The sequence below is a fragment of the Kryptolebias marmoratus genome, linkage group LG13 (assembly GCF_001649575.2).
Source record: "Kryptolebias marmoratus isolate JLee-2015 linkage group LG13, ASM164957v2, whole genome shotgun sequence".
In the NCBI taxonomy this organism is placed as follows: Eukaryota; Metazoa; Chordata; class Actinopteri; order Cyprinodontiformes; family Rivulidae; genus Kryptolebias; species Kryptolebias marmoratus.
The window spans coordinates 539,299-562,109 of NC_051442.1; the positions used below are offsets into that span (position 1 = coordinate 539,299).

A 22,811-nucleotide genomic window follows, 5' to 3' on the forward strand; every position below is an offset into this window, starting at 1 on the left:
GGTCCTGTTGGAGCTCTAAACCCGGTCCTGTTGGAGCTCTAAACCCGGTCCTGTTTGGAGCTCTAAACCCGGTCCTGTTTGGAGCTCTAAACCTTGTTTTCAGGTTAATTAAATGTATAAATAATAATAATAATGTTTCTCCAGATCAGCTGGACACTCCTGTTGTTCCTAATTAGCAACAAACAACTAATTCTCTTTGTGAATCAGCCCTCAGGGGTCCCTAATTCCACCTTAAATTACCTCGAGTTGCAGGAAAATAATTAACCTCCTTGGTGTTTTCATTTGTGGCGTTGCCTCACAGTGAGACGGTTCCTCGTTGTGGAATCGACTCGGGTTCCTCTGAGTCAGGTATGTCTGATTGGATCAGGTTCAGGTGAGTGTTCTCTACGAGAAGAGACAAAAAAAGGTGCGAATAAACCTGATTTCACCTCACCTTCATGACAACACGCAGAGTTACAGTACGGTCTGCCACATCCAGAACCAGGCCCCCAGGTGGCGACACACTCTGTGCCCCCGAGTGGATCATCTGCACTGACATATGGACACACACACACACACACACACACACACAGACACACACACTCTGAGTCCTAATCTGCTCAGAGACTCACAGCAGAGCTCTGACAGAGGCAGCTACCATCATCTTCACTGTGAATATTTCTGTCAGTCTGCTGTGAATGACTCTCAGCTACTACCACCCCAGAGTTCAGGTCAGTACCTGGAAGACTGACTGAGCTGTAGCCCGTTTTGTGTTGGACGTTATCGGATACCTTCTGGCTCTAAACCTCGCAGACGTTCATCGGATGGAAACTTTCTGAAGGTTTCCTTGAAGCTTGCCCAGTGGTTCATGAAATATTTTGCTAACAGACGGTCAGAGCGACAGGTGCTGTTGGACAGTAAATAGTCCTCTTTAAATTAACTCTTTCATTAAGCTGTGAGGCCAGCAGCTGGCTCCAGTTCTTGTCACGGCTACAAATGCAACAACAAAACAACGTTTTCCAACTTGCAGCAGGTTTCGGTTAAGGTGTTGTTAAAAAAATCTCAATATCAAAAAAAAATTAATGCATCAAATATATATTTATGGTTTTATATGAATGAAATTGACCTCAGAGCTAAAAGTACAGCAGAATTTTCTTTTCACTGAAATCACGGGTAAAAGGGTTAAAGATGTGATTATGGCGCCATCTGGTGGACACAGGTCACTACTCCATTTATAGAGTTTTATCATTTATATAATGAACATAACTTTAACTCTGCAGTATAATTATTCAATACATTTACTTCTTTAACAGATCCATATTTAATATTTACCCTGATCTTTACTTTACTGCCAATAAAATAATTGTTCAACATTTTTCTAATTAATTTTGGCAGGCTCTGGAAAACATTTTCTACAATCTAAGATGCGGGTTTTCCGTACTTTCACATATATCTGTATATTCTACGTACTCCACTGTTTCAAACCAGTATTTTAAAAGTAAAAGAAGCATAAATTGTTTCCGCCCGGTTTCGAACCGCGGACCTTTCGCGTGTTAGGCGAACGTGATAACCACTACACTACGGAAACCCTGTGACACCGAGAGGCGTTCAGGGGTATTTGTAAATCAAATTTTACCATGTTTGCATGTTTTCATTCGGTGATATTTTGACCAGATTTCCAGTTAAATGCCATGCATTCACAATGATACACTAATAAAAACACAAACAGTTCAGTTTCATAAAGTAATTTTAAAAAATGAGCTAAAAAATAACCGAAGACTTTCCTCAACAAACTGAGGTTCGTGTGTTAAAGACGAGACTGTACCTCCATCTAGTGGACTCCGAGCACAAACAAAATGTGTTTTACAGATTATTAAATACATGAGCCTCAATAGTTTAGTTTTAATTCAATTTTACAGTCATATTAAAACATTTCAGTATAATGGCTCAGATCCACAAAACACAGACCTACAGAGTCAGAATCAAAAAAAGATTATATCGGATTCTTTCACAGACTGAAGCTACATTTCTGCCATGTTGTCAACATCAACACTTTCTGGAAAGGCTCAAAATCATTTCGGTCACATTTTCCCTTAAAAGTAAATAAAAACAATTAAAAAAAAAAAGTTGTTTCCGCCCGGTTTCGAACCGGGGACCTTTCGCGTGTGAGGCGAACGTGATAACCACTACACTACGGAAACTGCTGTACAAAATGCCGAAACTTACAAATATAAAATCATCTCTGTTATAACTGTCACATCTGTGTTATAGGCTGTTTAAGGCATAAAGCTATGGGTAAGGAGGTTTATTGGCAGTAAGTTATGTTTATTTACCACAAACTCGAAAACGGAAAGTTTTTTTTTGGAGAAAATTCTCGAAAATTAAGTTCTGAAGTCCGTCTACCGCAAACATAACTTTTTTGTCAGAATAGTGAGTCACTATCCACGTTTTAAACAAATGTTTAGACTTGTTCGTTTTTGTTATTAAAATGTATGAAAAGGTTTGTTATTATTATTATATTATTGCTGCTCATGTTGACTCAAATTCCATCAAACACGGACTGATATTTAGATATTTAGATCCAGAACCAGCTGAAGAGGCTTTACAGGCAAATCATCTGAAGCTTCGATAAAATAAAATTAATAATTTCCTTTTTATTGGAGCCTTTTCTGATGTATGAAGTCACAACAAAACATCTGGCTACTGTAGATCTTTGAGCCAATAATGATCTGAGTTTTGATTTATGGTTTAATTTAAATATAAAACTTTAATTTACACCATTTTTACTTTATTCTTGAAACACTGTTTCGACTTTGAACTTAAAACAAACAAAAACTTAAATTTTTATTATTTTTTCTTCTTCTCTGTTGGAGTGCGCCTCTAGCGGCCATTCAAGGAACTGCTGTGTTTGACAGTTTGGCTTCTTTTTATTCAAAGAAGTACAATTATTGGATTAAAAGAAAGACTAAATCATTTTGTTTCTTGGCTTGACACAGTAAATTAGCTTTAATAATAGTCAGGTCAGAAATCTGGCAAGACTTAATTTATAAATCAGAATTTGCTTGTTTCCTTTTCAGTTTGGTGCTGAGATCGTCCTAAACCATCCAACAGTCTGATCTGAATAAAACAGTTTTTAGTGGTTTCCTAATCTTTTGGGTGCTTGTGCCAAACATTTGTAATCATTAAAAAATGTCAATTTAGCCATTTACTTTGAGTTGGAGTGTTTTTATTGGTTTGCATTAAAGCCTGAGAAATTATTCATTAGAAGCCATGAAATCGTGTACCAAACCCAAGCCTTGAAATGATCGTCGGTCAAAGAATCTGGGTTTGTATCGTTTGACTCATAGTTTTATGTAAATAATAGTTGATGTTTTAGAAAAGCAACAAGCTGAAATAAAACAAAAACAAAAACCCCAGAGTCCCAGTTTGAGGACGATGGTGACCGAAGGACACAAATGTATTGCATGGAGGAAGCAGACAGACATATTGGGCTTTATTTTATAACTAATAACAGTAAAGGTCAGGACAGCAAGATGGATAAGAGGATGACGGAGATCTGAAAAGCAGAATGACTGACAGGATCAGCTGTGATGGTTTTTAAACGGGACCAGGTGTGACAGGAAACAAGAGGCAAACAGGATAAACTAAAACGATAAAATAAGGAAAACTCACAAAAATCCACAGATTTCGTCAATGTCAGAAACCATTAACAGATGAAATACTTACAGTTGTGAGTTTTTTAGTCTAACTCCTACCCTTTCACCCTTTCCCAGCATATCAACACCCCTGTGGGTAAAGGAAGTGTTGAAGTGGGATTCACCTTCAGGCTGACAGAGACGAGGCTAAAAGTTTGTTTTTGCATCAGTCAAGTGTCCATTCAAAGCATTAGTTAGTAATGACCGATGGGATTAACGCTGTCTCGATGTCTTTGGCATTTCTGGTCAAGCCTGAGCTGATAATGTGTTTGTGTGTGTGTTTGACCTTTGACCTCCCCTTCCTGTTGAGTCAGTGGAGAGTCTATTACTCAGAGTCCCCAGCGGGGCCAGCTGTCAGGGCCTCCATCCAGCGGTTTCCAGCTCAGACTGTGGGAAAATGGGAACTCCGGTTTGTCCCACAAGCCTCTCTAATATCTTAACAATCACCCTTTTTTTCCCTTCCTCCTTCCTGGACCAAACAGCTAAAAATATGAGTTTCCTGCTTTGTCCAAAAATACAACACTGAAGCTCAGATCTCACAAAGTTTAACTGTTATTGCAGGATATTGTGCTGTTTAAGTTTGTTTCCGAGCTAAAACTTTGATTCCTCCTGTATTATTTCCTGGTTTTTATGTTTGGTTGCTTTAAATAAGAAGTTCAAAGCCACCCCGGATGGATGGAAGAACGGTCGGCCTGTTGCACGGTTGGCTGAGCGCACACTGCACTTAACTTCATTGCTCAATACCACACGGCCATCAGCAGCAGGCCATTACTGTTCAGGAAATATGCTGAATTATTCAATCACTTCCTCCCTGCATTCTCTACAGGATGCAAAGTGTCACAAGGAAATCACAGAAAGTGTTTGTGTGTGTGTGGGTATGTGTTTTTGTATCGATGATGCATGCGGACAATGAGTGTGTGTTCGAGCTGCAGAGTTCTGGTCATGACCCACATTAAGCTGCCTACTCATTCAAGACTAACAGACTTAAAACTACATAAGTTTAACTGTTTTGCATCATTGGTTTTGGGGCAAAGATTTTGTGAATGATGTCTGTTTGTGTCATTACAGCCCGAACAGACAGAATGTTAGTAGTTTTTATTGGTGCATGCTCATATTTTTGATATTCAGGGTTTGATTTTGGTTGAATTGCTTTAAATCATGTCTTCTTTTTACTGGCATTGGTTTCGCCACCGCTGTGCAGACATGTTGGCTCGCTCCAGAGCCGGATGCATTCTGCCAGAGTCAATGAAACACGAGCTCAGTAATTTGTCCTACACCCACTGATAATGCCCTTTTGGAAACCAAAAACAAACTAATGTTGCAGAACAACTTACATCTGTTTGGCAGCCAGTGCACTGAGCTGTACCTGCCTTAAAAAGTGCAGCTTGGGTTGACATGTTGTCGCTGCATAAACAGTCAACAAAAACAAGCTGATCCAGAGTTTTCCAACGTAGATGAATCAAAGAACGTTCAGGTGAACATTACTGCTCGGATATGGCGTCATATCTTCGTTCAGTGAGGAATTTGCAGATATTTTGAGCAAAACAACTCTTGATTTGCCAAATAAGCGCTACCATTTGAACAAAGTTGAAGTTCGAATCACTTCAGTCTTTGGGAAGCTTTAAGGAAGACCTGGAGTATGATATATTTCAAAGTTTGGGCCTCATTGCTCTGAGCTGTTAGGGTTCAGAAAAAGCTGAGCTGAAATGAAAGCTCTTGAGTTCCTGGTCCATCTATGTTCCAACCTCAACCGTGGTCATGGTGTGTGAATCAAGACCAAAAGAAGAAGATTGTGGATCCAAGCAGCTGCAGTTAGCTTCCTCTGTAGGGTCCAGCTCACCTGGACCTGTTACCTGTGTGATCCAACCATGGGTAGGCAGCAGAAAATGGCTGACTGGAAGAATAGTCCTCACAATCATATAACTACGCTCCGATGACTTTAACATCATTACTACCAACTGTGATTAAATACGTGTGTGAAACAATAACTAAGAAAAGTGCTAAAATTTCTTGTTTTTCTTGTAAAAGTAGTTAGCTTTCAAAAAGCACAAAGTTACTGAAGGATTTCTAGAGTTCTCTTTATTTTCAGAGGCATGAATAATTTCAAATGAAGGTAAATATAAAATAAGTTTAGAAGTTATAAACACCAAAAGACAAAGCTGGAATGATGTGGATGAGCTGAGCTTTTTTATACTTGAATGGTTAAAACTGCAGAAAGCATGGAAACACAACTATATCCCCAAATATGTTGGTTTAACAGCTATGTCTAACTTAAGCTGAAGGTAATTACATCACATATTGCCACTTTGTTTTTAGTCTGGAAGTCCTCACTTTCATTTTAGTGGTAAAACATCTGAATGGGAACGTGTTGGTGGAACGAGAAAGGCTGGAGACAGAAACTTGGATGGAAGCGTGAGTGTGGGAGGAAAGGATGGATGTGGATTCCAACATGTTGGGAGAGGAGGTTCGGTCATCCCAGCAGCAGAAACAGGAAGCGAGTTAAAACCCTCTCTGCTGACCTCTTGACCCTGACAGATAACATTCCCACCCTCCCCCATCTGTGCAGCTGCATGAGGCCCTACCTAATCCCCTGGATCATTTCTGCTTGTTTTCTATAAGTTCGTCCAGTTCTGTGAATCCTCTTAGCTTCTTTCTGCTGCCAAAACAGGAGACAAATCACATTATTCAAAGCCAGTTAAATCTAAATTATCATCATACTGAAGATTAGCAGTTTTTAAAAACCATTTTGGTTGTTATTTCTAAAGATGTAGTTTGTATGATCTGTAAGCAAGTGTTCAGTTGGAAGTCTAGTTCAAATCTGACTTATTTACCACATCCAACGAGTACAGTGTCAAATTCTTATTGTAGTTTCTTTTTAATAGAGTGACACAATGCCCATTACAACAACAAAAAAACCCACAATATAAACGTTACAAACTGATTTGAAGGTCATTGAGTGGAATAAAAATATGATCCCCAAACAAAACATGGCCTGGTAGACCTTTGTTGGAGAGTTGAAGACATTTCTTGTACAGTCCTGACAGAAATCTGTCTCACACTGATTGGTGAGAATCAATCAGTCAATTAGAGACGCTCCTGATTTAAACCCGTTATGTGCATGAAGTCCATCTGTCCACAGAATCTGTTTTCTTCCTTTCAAACCTCTCCACCACCATGGGTCAGACCAAGCAGCTGTCAAAGGACATCTGGGACCAGGAAGTAGATCTGCACAAGGTTGGAATGGACTACAAGATCATCAACAAGAAGTTCGGTGAGAAGGAGACAACTCTTGGTGCCGTTATTCAGAAACTGAAGAGTAGAACTCCAAGCAAGATCTTCCGTTATGGCAGGGGTGTCCATTCCTGGTCCTCAGGGTCTCCATCCTGCAGGTTTTCCTTGTTTCTCTGCTCCAACACACCTGATTCAGAGGTTAAATCACCTCTTCATGTTCTGCAGAAGCCTGTTAATCACCCATTGATTCAGATCAGGTGTGTTGGAGCAGAGGAACAAGTAAAACCTGCAGGATGGAGGTCCTGAGGACCTAGGGTTGCCCACCCCTGATCTAAATGATTCAGTGAAGGTTTGGGAGAAAGTTCTGTGTTCAGATGAGACCAAAATCCAGCTTTTTGGCATCAACTCAGCCTGCTTAGAGGACGAGAAATGCTGAAAATGAACCAGAAGAACGCCATCCCTACAGTCAAACATGGAGGTGGAAACATTATGGTTTGGGTCTGTTTTCTGATTTCTCAGCATTTAGGGACCAACAGTATTGAATAAGAACCTTCCTCCCTCAGCCAGAACACTAAAGATGATTCATGGATGGCTCTTCCTGCAGAACAATGACCCTAAAGACAACAAAGAAGAAACACACAAAGGTCATGAAGTGGCTGAGCCGGTTTTCAGACCTCCAGCCTGTAGAAAAGCTGTGAAGCTTCAAGTTGCCAAGCAGCAGCCGAGAAACCTGAAGGATTTCTGTAAAAAGGAGTGAGCCAAAATCCCCCCTGAGATGTGTCTGAACCTGGTGAGAAATGTCTCCATCAAAACCTGAGTCATGCTTTGCTTGGAGATGAAATTCTTCTTTCATTCAATGGCTCGCAAATCAGTGTGTAACTCTTCTGTAAAGCTGTGTGAGATTTTAGCTGATATTCTGCTTTTCTTCAATAAAATGAAAACAACAGAAACATTAGAGATCGGCAGAGATTCAGATGCTACTTTTGACATTTATGATATATTTGTTCCTTCTTATAAGGAAGGTTTGGTAAACCTGACCTCCTGTTTTCAAAATAAGATTTGAGTGTCACCAGCTACCAAACTGTTTTTTAACACAACACAGAGTTTCCGACCCCCCCACCCCCACCCTTGGGCTGAAGCTGTGTTGATGACCCCATCTTTTCACCTCCTTTCACCTCTCTTCACCTCGCGCTGCCTCCTGTCAGCCATTAGCCACAGAGTTTAGTTCGTGTGAGGCCGGTCTCTAAAGTCAATCTGACGCAGACCAACAGGAGCCACTGATTGACAGCTCCCAAGGCTTTCTGATGGACAGGCAGCTTTGTTCGTAATTCACCGTGAGATCAGCTCCCGGGGTTCTCTGTCTGTGTGGAAACAGGTCCCACAGTGAAGATATACAATCTGGTTGGGTGAGAGATCAGATCTTCAGCTCTGGCTGTTCAAAGCTTCCACAGCAGGGTCAGAGGAAACAAATCAAACGGACTTCACTTGTTTCAGAACGATAGAGATCATCTTTCAATAAATATAAACACATGGATTTCACTTTTCCAACTGTAGCTGCAGTCGTTTATCCTTTTGCAACATGCAACCCCGAATCTGAGAAAGTCAGGACAACGTGTAAAATGTGAAAAATTAACTAAATAAAACTGAAATTCACTAAATTGGAACACAGTAAACATATCAAACATATCAGAAATTGTATTATTTTTAGGAGAAACAGTTTTTCACAGACTGGTGAACTCTTAACTCTTAACGACCTGCTGATAATTAACCTCATTAGTTGCAAAATGTTGACAAACTTTTGTTGCTTCTGGATCAAGTTGCTGCCATAAAAGTCAAAATTAACTCTTTTTTAAAAAATAGTACAATATTCCAGTTTCACCATCTGATATTTGCTGTGTTAGATTATGAATAAAATGTGTTTACTACATTAGAAAATGATTACAGTCTGTTTTTAGTTACATTTTTCATATTTGAGGTTGTAGTTTTAATCTTGAAGGGCTCCAAAATAAATCCTTGCTCCATCAGAAAGGTCAGAGGTCATGGCTAGTGACTGTAACCGAACCTCAGGGTGTGTGGCTGAACGTCGGCTCAGACTCAAAGACAGTGAATCAGTTTATTTGTAAAAGCTTGTGGAGAGAAACATTCATGCATTATTTAGTTTCTCCATCACACATTTATTACACACACACACCATCTACAGAGTGTGTGTCACAGATGGCGAGTGTGTGTTAACTGCTGGGATGTCTGATATCTCTGCAGGGCTGTCTGGACTTCATTCAGATGTTTTCTGGGGTCCAGAGTTGAAACATTGAAGCTGAAATATCCTGAACTTCTTCTTTTTTTAACGCTGTGTTTACGTGAAACCACACACACACAACATGCTAAAATGACTCCAGTTTCACTGATGTCTCTTCTCCTGTTCTTTGTGTGTCTGTCTAACATGCACGACCTCACACACATTTGTATTCACTGCTTCAGGAAGCCATTAGTCTGACCCAGCCTTGATTACTTATTTATGGCCCAACAGAGTAAAGTGAGGGGAATGGAGCATCGGGGGGCAAACATTCGTTCTCCCTCTGACCACAGTTGATGTTATCATCTACAACTATGTAAAAAACTCACATCTATAACTTATAAAAAGCTTTATTGATGCTCCTTTGATGTATGAAAATTTTTTTATTACAACTCAGCAAATATTCTTCTGTTTCTTTACATAATTCACCTCTAAAAAAACCCATTCATAAAAATACATCAAAGTGTGCAGCTAGATCAGAAGAAGTATGACATCACTTCCTGTTGGAGCTCTAAACCCGGTCCTGTTGGGAGCTCTAAACCCGGTCCTGTTGGGAGCTCTAAACCCAAAACAAAAGTTGACATAGCAGCAAAAAATGAATCTAAACCCAAACATGAGTGAAACACCAGCAGTAAGCCATGAGGGGAACCAGAGGGCGCATGAAGCAACAACAAATCAACATGTGAGGAGGAGATGACCGGGTTTTAAAGACAGGAGGTGATCAGAGGAAGTGGGCACAGGTGAGTGATTACAAACTTGGTGCAGGTGTCGATGGGCGTGGCAGGAAAACGGGAGATAAGCTGAGGAGTGATTGATGACAGGATTACTAAAACACTAGGAGCAAAAAACTAAACTAAACCTGAAGACAACTAAATGACAAAATAAAACAAACAATAAACCCAAAACAGAAACACGGACCAACAATAACTCTGAATACAGAAAGAACCCAAATCCTGACATGTTGGAGCTCTAAGCTGTTCAGGCATAATTTGGGTTTTATGAGATATTTTGTACGTCGTGCAGTTACTGATCTGTAGGTTCTTTGTATTTTACAATGTTTTTATTCATATTTATAGTTCAGCATGTTTCTGTTCATCTGCTCATGTTTTCAGCTGTCTGAAATCTGCAATCAACACACCTGTCCTGCATTCAGTAATCACCTCCCAGGACTTATAATCCTTCTTCTTCTCAGTTCATCTTTTGAGCCTTTTGCTCTTATTGCCAGGTTGTCAGTTTTTTATTTTAACCTTGATTTAATCATTTAAAACCTGCTGAATCTGCCTGCTTGTCTGTATTTGGGTCACTTTAACCACTTTCACATAAAAACAAGAGAAAAAATTACTTTTATTACGGTATTAATGATACAAAAAGAGTGAACTAAAGGACAAACTGGCTTCATCATAAACAATAAAGGATTTTGCTTCTTTTGAAAAATAAAATTCTGTACAATAAATCAGCCTGAAACACTGTTTTGTTGTTTGGAAACTCTTTTTATTGGTTCATCTTTAGCCAGGAGGGCATCAGCAGCCACGCCACACCAAGAGGAACAAAAAATAAGAATCAAAAGACGACAAACATCAACAACATTGGTGCTCTTCATCTCCACTGATTTACTGTAAAATAAATACTCGTTATGATTGTTGCATCCATGTAAATAAATATCCGTGAAGCGATAACAGCGAAGGAACCAAGTGTGAAATGCATATTGTTCCATATATAATATATTCATTTTAGATAGATTTATTTTATATATACTGTATTTGTTCCATATACTCTCCTTTAAAATCCTTTACAACATACACGATGCCCATCAGCACCCAAAGCGATGAAGACAGAGGAGAAACGGAGTGGTTACAGCGTTTGAACGTACAGCGGCGGCCCGTTCCTGTTGAATGTGTCCGGGCTTTGAACGTACAGATACATACAGACGGGTCAGCAGAACTCAGATTATTCACGACTGTCACCTGACAGCATTAGCAGCCAAATAAATGATGTAAATTCACTGTTCGGACTGTCATGATCTGGGTTATAAGCTGCTGTTTTAATATTGACTCAGCAGCATTTCAGCACAGATTGACAGGAAAAATAAAACCTCAACATGCAAACCTTTGGATGCTGAGCTGACTCCATCTCCCACAATGCATCTGTCTGATGTATCTGTACAGACAAAACTCGGCACAACTGAACAGATGCTACTACAAGTATTTTACTCTGAAACCAAAAGAAATGTAGCATTAAAACTACGCAGTGAACTGTTTTCTGTAGTTGTGCATTGATAGAAAGAGAAAAGTTCCTCAACAAGCACCAAGATGTGACTGAAGTAACTCAGAAGACGGTGTGCGTGTCACAATAATCCAAAAAAACAAAAAATACTGTTTATTTTTCTGAAGGTTTTCTCTTATTTTAAGCAGGTTTTACTGCTGCATTCAGAGCTGCAAACAGAGGAGAAATTAACGAGAAGCTCTTTAACAATCTGCATTTTGTTTCTAGTGTTTGGTTGAAAACTCTTCAAAATTTATCTGTTTAAATTTGGATTTGATGTAAAACAAAACTTATTAGGTTTCTGATTGTTTGGGGTTGCTAAATAGCATAAAAAATGTCAAAGTTTAGAAAACTGCCAACGTAAAAAACAATCTAACCACATCCAAATTCTTCATAGTTTCCTTCCAATCAGCCTTTCTTTCCTGTAAACTTTAAAGTCGTCTCGATCAACAGTTCTCAGACTTTCTGAAGGTTTTCTTTTTAGACTTTTGCTGCTCTTTGACCTCATTCTGACAGAATATTGTGCAACATGTGCTTAAAAAATAAAAACCTTGCATTCCTAGCAGAAATATATTTCACCTGCCAACAGATTTTGTTCAAACTCTGCTCAGAGTTTGAGTTCAGGAAGACTTTCAGCTACTACCACACCAGATTTTAGCTCCGTGTTTGTAGAAATAACTGAGTTATAGCCATTGGTGTTGGCTGAGGTTGATTAGCGATGGCAGCCATCTTGAATCCATCAGTTGTTAATGTTCATCCAATGATTGTTTCTGAGAATCCCAATAAATCGGTCCACTGGTTCGTGACATATTTTGCTAACAGATGGTTAGACTCAGGTTTTTAACTTGCTTTTGATGGTGGCAGATGATAATGAAGGCAATGAACAGATTGTTTCAGATTAGCAGCAAAACAGGAGGTGATTCAGACTGGAGATGAGCATCAAAACTGCATCTTCAGTTCTGGAAAGTTGAAACCTGAGACTTTCTCTTTGCTCTTTCTTATTTGAAAAAAAATGACTTCCTTATCTGCTGAGCAGGTTAATGAGAGGCATGTGATGAGGAGCAGGAAAGTTTGTGTTTAGGATTAAAATATAAAGTATATTCGAGAGAAATTTGTGTTCAGATCTGAAAGTTATGTCTTTAAGAAGACCTGAAACAGGACCTGGGAGACGGATCTTCCTTCAGTCCATCAGTGGATCATTCTCCAAGTTTTCAGCTATTTGGGACTCAAGTTCTTGGTGCTAAACTCTAATTTTCTGTCTGTCAAACTGTTATCGTTGGTGTTGATTGATTGGACTGAGGCTGAGTAGTAAAAGTCCAAAGACGAACATTGAAAGACTTCAGAAATCCTGAAGAACTTTTATTCAAAACCTCTTCAAGAGAATCTGGAAGGAAAACTGCAAGAAATAAAGGTTGATTTAAAGACATATTTGTATCCTCTTTAGTTTCTTTAGAACCAGAGATCAGCTCAGAAACATTTAGTCTTTAAAACCAGATTAGATCTTCTTTGCAGCTGATTTTCTCTAAACTTCAAATTATAGCATAAACTAAAAGTCCTGAAGAGAATAAAGTATATCAAACTGAGATGTATAAATCCACCTAAAGCACACTAAGGCTTTTATTTTGAAAATACACTGCATGAGTTGCCCCAAACGTTCTGGACCAGATTGTGTGTGTAAAGATAAATATTCACTATAATGGAAACCAATAATATCCATGTGAGAAAGTAAAGCAGAATAAAAATAGTTAACAGCCCGTATTTACATATAAAAATATAGCAAAGTAATGTTCAACATATCAGGTGTGTGTCTGTGCAACACACACAGAAAAGCCCAAATGCATTCATACCTGAACACACACACACAGAGTTAAAAACATGAACACACACACACCCAGAACTGTGAGAGTTGTTTCATCTGCTGTGGACCCTCCCGCGTTAAAAACATCACAGAGTCGTGAATTAAACCCCGAAGAACCAAATGACTTTTAAAAATGTGTTTTAAGACATGCATGATCTCATCTGACCTCATGGCAACACTCACATCCTCTCTTCCCTCTTAGCGTCCCTCGCTCCATCATCTTCCAAACACCACAGCTCCTCCCTCCCACGCTCGGCCGTCTCTGGCCCATTAAGAGCTAACAGGAAGCTAATTGCCTGTTTGATCAGCTCTCTGTGGACCTGGAGCTGGAGGCTTTTAGCCGTCTGAGCTTTAAGAGGGAAGACGGACGAGGCAGGAGGGAGTTACAGTATGAGCTTGTTGGAGTGATGTGTCGTCTGCCTGGACCGGGTGGATCTGTTGGGTCTGCAGTATGTCCCATCTCAGCACGAATGACATGAAGTTTGCGTTTAATTTGCACAGACAATAAAATGTCCCCGTCTTTCAGAGAAGGGGATTCGATAACGAGCTTCTCAAAGGAGCTGCAGCTAAAAAACACAACACCCCATTTGTGCTTTAAAAGCAACTGCAAACAAAGAAATGTAAAGTTTGTTGTGGTTGTAGCTGAAAGTCCCAACATGAGTGGTAACAGATCATGTCTCTGTAATACTGACTGAATTACAGCCATCTTGATCTGGGCTGATGCCAAACGTTACTCAGCTGCAGAGCACATTCAAGATGCCAAGATTTAAATAAAGATCTTCCACAACCTGTTTGCACTCACAGCATGTGTTGGGGATGACACTCAGCCACTACCACACCCATGTTTAGGTCAATATGAATAAAGATTCGTTGTGGAAAAACCATTTTTGTTGAGGTTGAACAGCTTGACTCCAGAAGTTATTCAGTTGGAGACGTTTTAAGTTTTATTCAACCTGCCCAGCAGTTCAGTATTTTGCCAACACAAAAGTGGCTTTAAGTCAGTAAATTTGACAAACATTGAGTTTTCTTTTTATCCCAAGGAGCTGAATTTATTAACCTCACATTTGGATTCAGACCCTTTACAGAACATCGTGTTTTTCTGCTGCGATGTTGGAGTTTTGGTTTTTAAAGAGGGAAGTAAAGCTGTTGTTTTGTCACCATAAAAGTGCAACAAGCCTAATGATTGGTTCAGAATGAAAAGGCGGATGAGGAGCAGATTTTGTGTGGCGAAGGAGGAGGAAGATGGAGGTCGGTCAGAGGGGTGAGGCTGGCGACAGACTGACTTCGAGAGGAAACTTGACCAGACCCCTGGAGCTCCACTGAAGCAGCGCTGCTAAAAATAAGACCAGGGAGGCTTATTCTGCTGACAAAACAACATACACACAGGCTGCACATACACAGGTTATCGTACAGTCTGAACACACACACACACACACACGCTGCCCAGACACAATGGATGCATCCTCCCTCTGGTTAAATAATCCCCCGTTCAGTTCTGGGCGTGGAGGGAAAACATTTACCTCACAGTGCTTTTCCTTTACAAATGAGCTTAACAGCATTTAAATTCACTCAGTTTGTACAGTGCATGGTCCCATTTTTTTGGTTTCGTTTCAAACTGTTAGTTTCTCTTTTTGCCCTTAATGCTTTGCTCACTTTCACTTTAAGTGCTCTGAATGTCACTTAACCTTCATTCTTGCTTTGGTTTTCTAGTTCTTGAGGACAGAAAGTCGTTGGCAAAGACCAAACGCATCGCCACAGGGGTCTTTCCTTCCTTGTTTGGTCCCCTCTCTGTGCTCTGTGCGAACTCTTTTTGGAAAGGGTGGGGAGGAAGGAGGCTGAACAATAAATAAATAGATGTTATCACGCTGAGATAACGCCACAGAATGCAGAGAGGGGTTGTTTCTGTCCAGGAGTCTCAGTTGAGGGTTAAAGGGCTTTTCCAGTGAAGCACGACTGTTTGGTCTTCTTCAAGATGAGTCTCCAACAAGAACTGGCATGGTGAAGCTTTGGTCCCTCCTGAGTTAGTTCACAGTGGGTGAGTTGGATTGTCGTAGGTCGGTGGGTGGGTCACAACATCACGACACTTGGCTAACGATGGCTTGTCTCCAAGCTCCAAGCGTGTCATAACGGCTTCTCCAACGCTTTGCTCCTCAGTGAGGGGTGACCAGCGTTTGGGTTAGAGGCGGAAATTTTGCGGCACACAGTGTTAGTGTTGCTGCACCTGCAGCCGGGCCGTGTGGCCCGGTCATGGGCACACTGGCAGAGGGCAAGGCACAGCCTGGCAGGGGGGTAGCAGCAGAGGCAGGGCAGACAGAGTGCCAGCAAGGCCATGGTGCTCCAGCGGGCGCAGGCATGGGCCGGAGTGCAGGAGCAGGGCCGGTCGGCGCAGTTATCATCATCATCTTGGGCTGAACAGTGGTAGAACAGGCCTTTGACGCAGCACAGGCACGTACCGTACTCCACCATGGTCTCGGCGGAGCAGAGACAGCGCTGTCCACAAGTCCAGCAGGACGGGAGGCGGCGGGGACTGCAGCACTCCTGGCATTTACAGCGACCACACCGCTCACAGATGAACAGGTGGAGTCCGAGTTCCGCCTCGTCGTCTGTCAGGCCCTTACCAAAGGAAGCATCGGGCTTCAGCTCCCCTTTAGGCTGAGAATGGACCACTGAACCCAAACCGGAGTGGGACGGAGTCAAACCTGCCAGGAGCCGCTGGTCAGAGGTGGCACTGGTTCTAGAAATGGAGGAGCTGACGGTGCTGGACCGGCTCAGGTAGGAAAAGTGACCATGCTGCTGCTGACTCTGGCTGTGGGACAGGGTGGAGGAGAAGGAAGGCTGGGGGTGATGACTGTACACCCCATGAGAGTAACGATCCTCATGGGCATAGTAAAATCCAGACTGGGATGCTGGTTCCAGTGCCACGGGTCTGTCCACATAGTCATTGTTGGCCCGGATGGCCCGGATCTGCTCCAGAGAGAGCACTGAGTCCATCTCATTTCTGAAGGAACGGGTGGGTTCCATCCTGGGGATCCAGCTGGGCGATACCAGGACCGGAAGCCAGGTCCGGGGCAAGGTCCAGCCAAAGCTCACGGCACATCAGACATTTCTGCAAACACACAGAAGAAGAGGCAGTAAACAACTGTCCCATCAGGAAGAAGTTGCTGTTCTTACATTAAAAACTAAATTAGGTCCAATTATTCAGCTTTTACTATTCTTTACACAAGAATAAGATCACAATTCATCAAACATGTTTGTAAGTATTGAACTGATGCTAAAAGGTGCTTTAAAGGAAAAAAAAAACATTTGAAAAAGTGTAATATTGGGGCCATTAAATAACCACCGAGACACATGTTTCTGTTCTGTTAGTTTATTCTACTTATTTTTCAGTTTCTGTCATGGTCTTTCATTCAGTACTCCTCCCTCAGCTTTGAAAAAACAAACGCAAACATGATTCCATCAAAAAGTGTGCCTTCATACGTTCACTAAAGACAGCAAAACCTAATCCCCACAGAAAACCCCAAATCTTAGTATGATGATGTCACACTTTTTAACCTTTGAGCTGTCTAAACTTTTCAAAATGTTTACAAACTCTTTTTACTTCTACAATCTTTACACGTCTTATCCAGTCCATACATCAAACTGGGAGGAGACGCTGGACAGACAGCGTCTCTCGGCTGGCCTGGGAACACCTGGGAATCTTCCTGAAGTCCTGGAAGAGGAGGCTGTGGAGAGATGTCTGAGCTTCCTGCCCCCTCCAGAACAATGGATGGATGGATGGATGGATGGGTGGGTGGATGGATGGATGGATGGATGGATGGATGGATGGATGGATGGATGGGTGGATGGTTTTCTTTCAGATCACCCCAGACTGCAGACTGCCTACAACCAAACTCTCATTAACTTCCACTGTATCTGAGCTCAGAAAACAGTAAGTAAAGGGTCTCTAACTCGTCATATCTCCTTCACTAAACACTGTAGAAACATAAAAAGAACCCATCTGACCAACACAGCAACTGTTTGTCTGAGACTTACTTTTTAGGCTGTTTTTTTCCCTTCAAGTGCTGCTTTCTGTTGCATAAACCCATAAAAGTAAACAGGAAGAGCTTTAAAATAAAGCTCTTAGCCTTAGCTTATTCCTGCAGAAATTTAGACTTTTATTTATTGACATAGAGCACCACATTAATTACAGTAAGTATAAATAATAAGACACAAATATTTAAGCAGCACTTTATCAAAGATAGCTTTTGGCAGAAGAGACTGCACAGAACCATGATCCGTGTCATCGTGACCGGCGATACTTTCCACTTCCTTAAACTGTTGTTATTCTGCCAGAATAACAGCAGAGAGAAACGAGCCGTTAATTCAGCATCTGTTAAAGCCAGCTGCTGCTGCTGTGGAGGAATCCCACCTGCAGCTTCAGAGCCGATCCAGATACTGCTGCGACTCTAAAACTCATAAAACAGGAAGCTCGATTCATTTAGAATGGCCTAAAATCAGTTTTAAACAACAAGAAAAGTGCCGTCCCTGTTATTGTGGTAAAAACAAAAGGAATTAAAGACCAAGATTTCTTTCAAGGGATACGCATGTCCTCCGCCGACTTTCATGGCAGATTTAAACTAAGCTCGTCTCATGAGAAGAGACAGGTCAAACTCTGTATGAGCTGGTGCCTAACTCCAGCAGTCACTGAAAGTGTACATATACCCTCTCCAACATGAACACACCCGCAGTAATCAAACAAAGACAGGGCCGTCTTGAAGAGCTGACCCCTCACATGGGGCCAGTTCTTTCAGGGTAATGAGCCCAAATGGACCGATCAGATCAGGAGACCGGGTTGAGGAAAGAGATCCGACGGAGCTGCAGAAACGAGAATCAGGATTCCCAAACTTCTCGAGTTTTGATCCTGGGTTTTACTATTTATTTTACTATTTAAATCCATTCATAATTACTGTTTGTGTTGTAAAAGTTACAATAATTACTGTTAGATACCATTTTTATTTAAAAAACGATTGCTTGAGATCATCTGAGGACCATAGACTTGGTGTTTCATGACCCACAGAGGGTCCTCGATCCCAGTGTTGGGAAGCCGTGCCTCAGATCACCAATACTCCGGTACAAACATGAACAAAAAAAAGGTTCTGAAGACCTCCTGAAAGGTGCCGTCGCAGCATTTGTCTAAGAATTCTGCACAAAGAGGGGGGAGGGCCAGCACTCTGTATTAGACAGGCAGACAGAAAAGCTGAGCCTCACACAAACAGCTGCTGCGAGAAAACTGTTAGTTGGATCTAAAAGATCTGAAATCAAGAGAGGCTAAATGTCCATTTTTATATCTGTTCAGTGTTTTATGTAAAGAGGTTTCATTCCTGAGCTCAGACACAATGGAAGTCAAGAGGGTTTGGGTGTGTGACCTCTGACCTCTGACCTCTGGGGGGATTTGACAGAGAACCATCAGTCCTCTGGCAGTGAGAGACACACTGAGTGAAAGAAGACAAAAATAAACTGTAAGAGAAGAGTCAAGATTGTGAAAATAAGAAGTTTGTTTGCAAAAATGTTTGAAAGTTCAGACGGCTCAAAGGTTAGTGTGACATCACCAAGTTAAACTTTATGTGTTAAAATCCTCAAACTTCAGCTGTGATCGTGGAAAAACCACTAAAGATCAGTCCAACTTTCTGTGACTCGTTTAAACTCTGAAGTCTGAGCTGTGGAGCTCCAAACATGGCTGCATTTTACCACTCACTTCTTCTAAATACCATCCATGTCTACGGGGAAAATGTCACTTTTTTTGCAGATTTTACCTTCGTCATATAATGTTCTGCTACCAAATGTCATCGTACACTATTCCTGGCAGAGATGCATGTTTTGATGTATTTTGTTTGCCTGAGTTTTGGGAGGAGAAGCAAATAAAACACTCATGAGAGAAACTTTTCTGTCGGAGGAAGATGTTGTATCCTCCTCCGTTCCATCAGAGTCCGGTCTTCAGTTTTCTCCTTCCTCAGGTTCAGTTCTACAGCAGCAGATAAGGAGGGACGGGCTGCACGGACCAGGATGCATTTTTCAAATTAGTCTGAGCTGAGAGGAGCGGTCCTGGTGGCTAATCTCATCAGAAAGAGCAGTGGCTGCTGCTCGCCTATCGCAACCATCTAATTGCTGGAAAGGAAGAGGCCTCTCGTTCGTTTTCATGACCTCATATTTTCTTACGACAGCTGCCATGCCTGAAAACGACCAAAGATGGACACATTTAAGACTTTTCCAATGGATGGCTGAAGACAATATTACATTTAGATCTGGAAACTTTTATTGAACAAATGTGGTAAACTTTGTATTGAAGGGGTTAAAACGGGGGAATCAAATCTACGTTTAATTTTGTTCCTACAAAATTAGGCTAGAATTACTGACATTTAATAATATTTATTTTTTGTGATTGAAGTTATTTCGGCAGTTTATCTCTGCAAGCTCATAAAAAATATTTTTATTTTCAACAAGCATTAATGAGATAAAAACATTTGGGCTGACTCAGTCATGTGACCTCAGTCAGCTTCAGTGATTGGCTGCTTCGTTGTTTTGGATCGTGTTGTTCAGTCTGGCTCTGCTGGGGAGGGTCTGTTATCAATCCTCCAGCAACAGCAGCTGGGATGGTGTGTGTGTGTGTGTGTGTGAGGATGTGGGAGGGCGGGGCAGCCAGCATCCTCCCGTCTCACATTACAAACGAAGCTGTAGGGTGTGTGTGTTTTATGGTTACATGTTTGTTGTTGTGTGGGGATTCAGGACTTCCCAAACGTTGTTTCCATGGACACGTCTTCCAGTAAAGGGTGTGGGGTCCGGTCTGCAGCAGTCACTTAAATCATTCAAGGGATTTTATTTCTCAGATTGAAACTAAAACATTTTTAATTAGAATTTAAAACTTTCCATCCAACATTTATTCTGAAGTAAAAATATGCCAACGATAAATGAACTGTATAAAAATGGGAAAGAAAACCAAACTGAAAAGAAACGTTATGGAGGCTGACAGTGGCTCATTATGGGCACCGTGGGGTTCGTCCTGTAACCGGTGGGTTGCTTGTTCAAATCCCTGCCCTGTGTCCTTGGGCAAGGCACTTCACCCGCCTTGCCTCCTGGTGGTGGTCAGAATGGGTGATGAATGGATGAATGACTCATTGTAGTGTGAAGCGCTTTGTGGCCCCTGGACTCGATCAAGCGCTAAGTTAACCATTTACCATGGTAACCAATCACCTGTGTCTGTTACTCCCTGAGAGGCAGACAAAAACCTTCCATCCATCCATCCATTGTCCTGGAGGGGGCAGCAGCTGGACCTCTCTCCACAGCCTCCTCTTCCAGGTCTTCAGGAGGATCTCCAGGTGTTCCCAGACACTGTCTCTCTAGCATCTCCTCCCAGTTGGACATGACCAGAACACTTCCCTAGGGAGGCGTCCAGCTGTCTGAACCACCTCAGCTGGCTCCTCTCGATGTGGAGGAGCAGTGGCTCCACTCAGAGTCTCTGAGGGAGTCCAACCGCCTGTATCTGAGATCTCGTTCTTTCAATCACTACCAAAGGTTCACGACTCTAGGTGAGGGTAGGAACGTAGACCGACCGGTAAACAGAATTTTGTCTTGAAAATACTTAAACTTCTCCACTCGCTCCCAAAAGTCAAAGCTCGCTATTCCTGATTCCTAATTTGCTTTTATTTAAAAGCTGCACACGAGCAGGACAGAAAACCTAATAGAATAGTAATACTACTAATATTCAGTCATGATTCATTTGTTTCTGACTTGAGCTTTGATTCACTACTCCTCCGACATCTTTGGACAAATCCACACAAAATCTATGTGAAAACATGCAGCTCAATCAAAATTAGAGTGCTGTGATGTTTTTGGTGGCAGTAAATTGTAGACAATTTACAGAAAAATTAATATTTTCTCATAGACAGCAATGAAATTTGGTGAAGAAGGAAGTAAAGGGTGGCCCTCCCTGGAGATCTACAGCTCAGACTGACTTCACAGTGATGATGTCGCACACTTTAACTTTCCAAAGTTTTCCTTTAAAAGACTGTATTATTGATGTTTTTCATACATAGGATTGTATACACCTAAAATAACAATAATCATCAAAAACGGTTGGCTTCAAAATGATTTAAAATGTGATGAAGTTCCTCAAACCTCCCGTGTGTGACATCAAAACAAAGGTTGTGGAAGCAAACCGAGCTCAGAAGAACCAGGGACAGAGAGCTGTTGTTTTAAGAGTCCGTCAGCAGTAATCTGAGGATGCACCTCCGAGGGAGTATCAGTGATGACTGAGCCTGTACCCTGGGACACACACACACTGTGAACACTTTGTCTCTGCTGCACAATCACTATTTAAAATGCAACAACTGAACTGAGTCTTCAAAGTGCAAACATCATGCTACCATTGGTTCTGCACTAAACATCCATCCATCCATAAATCTGTTTATCCAGCCATCAGTCCATCCTTTTTCTGTTTATAGAAGTCATTTATGCTTGAAATAAGAGCTTAAGTACTTCCACTACATATCAATAATTAAACTCCAGGCTTCAGAAAAATCAAACTTTAACCCAAATACTGACAAATCTTTAAAACTTGTCTTTATGTGAGTGAAAGTTTAAAACTGAGCCACAGCGGGAGAAACTTGTTATCTTTGCAGGTTTCTTATCTTCCCTCCGACTTCCTGACTTCCGCTGAGCCTGGACCCGACCTGCTGATGGTCGATGGACTTTAATGGATGAAGCATCGCTGCATCTTTCACAGATGACATCACAGTTTCAGGCTATTTTAAAACTGACTGCGTTGACCCCAGGAATGAGAGTGGGGGCTCTCCTCTGCTTTCCCATGTTCTTTTCCTCCTTCCACTCCATCGTTCAGCCTCTGCTCTGCTTTTCTTCACACTCTGGTTTCATTCTTAGCTTTTCTCTAACTTCTCTGCTGTAAAATCAAACTTTACAACAGCTCGAGGTGTTATTACAGTAAATGAAGAAGTCGTTGCAGATTACTGTCAGACATTTTTAGAAATCATCTTCCTGTTTTTCAAATGAGAAGATCAATAGGAATGTAATCTCTGTGCCAGTTCGCCAATAAGTCTGAGCTTTATTAGTGACGACAACATATCTAAACAAATGTTTTACAGCATATATATGTAAGCATTTGTAGGTGATATTTTTATTTGTTTAATCAAGTCTCTAAAAGTTTTTTCAAATATCAACATGCATAAGATTTGTGGGATTAAAAAATGAGAAATTGCAAAGATTTTGGAACGTTTAGACATTTCCAAAATTTCCAAACAAAAACTGTGATTGTTTAAAAACCTTTAAGGATCTGAAAATATTGAAGTCTGAGCTGTAGAGCTCCAACAGGACCGGGTTTAGAGCTCCAACAGGACCGGGTTTAGAGCTCCGACAGGACCGGGTTTAGAGCTCCAACAGGACCGGGTTTAGAGCTCCAACAGGACCGGGTTTAGAGCTCCAACAGGACCGGGTTTAGAGCTCC

The 22,811-nt window shown here is 41.3% G+C and overlaps 1 protein-coding gene and 2 non-coding genes across 3 annotated transcripts in view; all 3 read right to left on the reverse strand.

Annotated features, from left to right (window-relative positions):
• Positions 1–1,494: 1,494 nt before the first annotated feature.
• trnav-aac lies at positions 1,495–1,567 on the reverse strand. The gene has a single exon. It is a non-coding gene; the product is annotated as a tRNA-Val (tRNA).
• A 540-nt stretch (positions 1,568–2,107) lies between these two features.
• Positions 2,108–2,180, reverse strand: trnav-cac. Its single transcript has one exon. It is a non-coding gene; the product is annotated as a tRNA-Val (tRNA).
• An 8,485-nt stretch (positions 2,181–10,665) lies between these two features.
• LOC108250334 (protein sprouty homolog 3) overlaps positions 10,666–22,811 on the reverse strand; it is a 20,281-nt gene continuing 8,135 nt past the window's right edge. Inside the window, exon 2 of the mRNA XM_017440173.3 lies at positions 10,666–16,424. Within this exon, the coding sequence (XP_017295662.1) occupies positions 15,440–16,339 (900 nt within the window). The 5' untranslated portion in view covers positions 16,340–16,424 and the 3' untranslated portion in view covers positions 10,666–15,439. The remainder of the gene's footprint in view (positions 16,425–22,811) is intronic.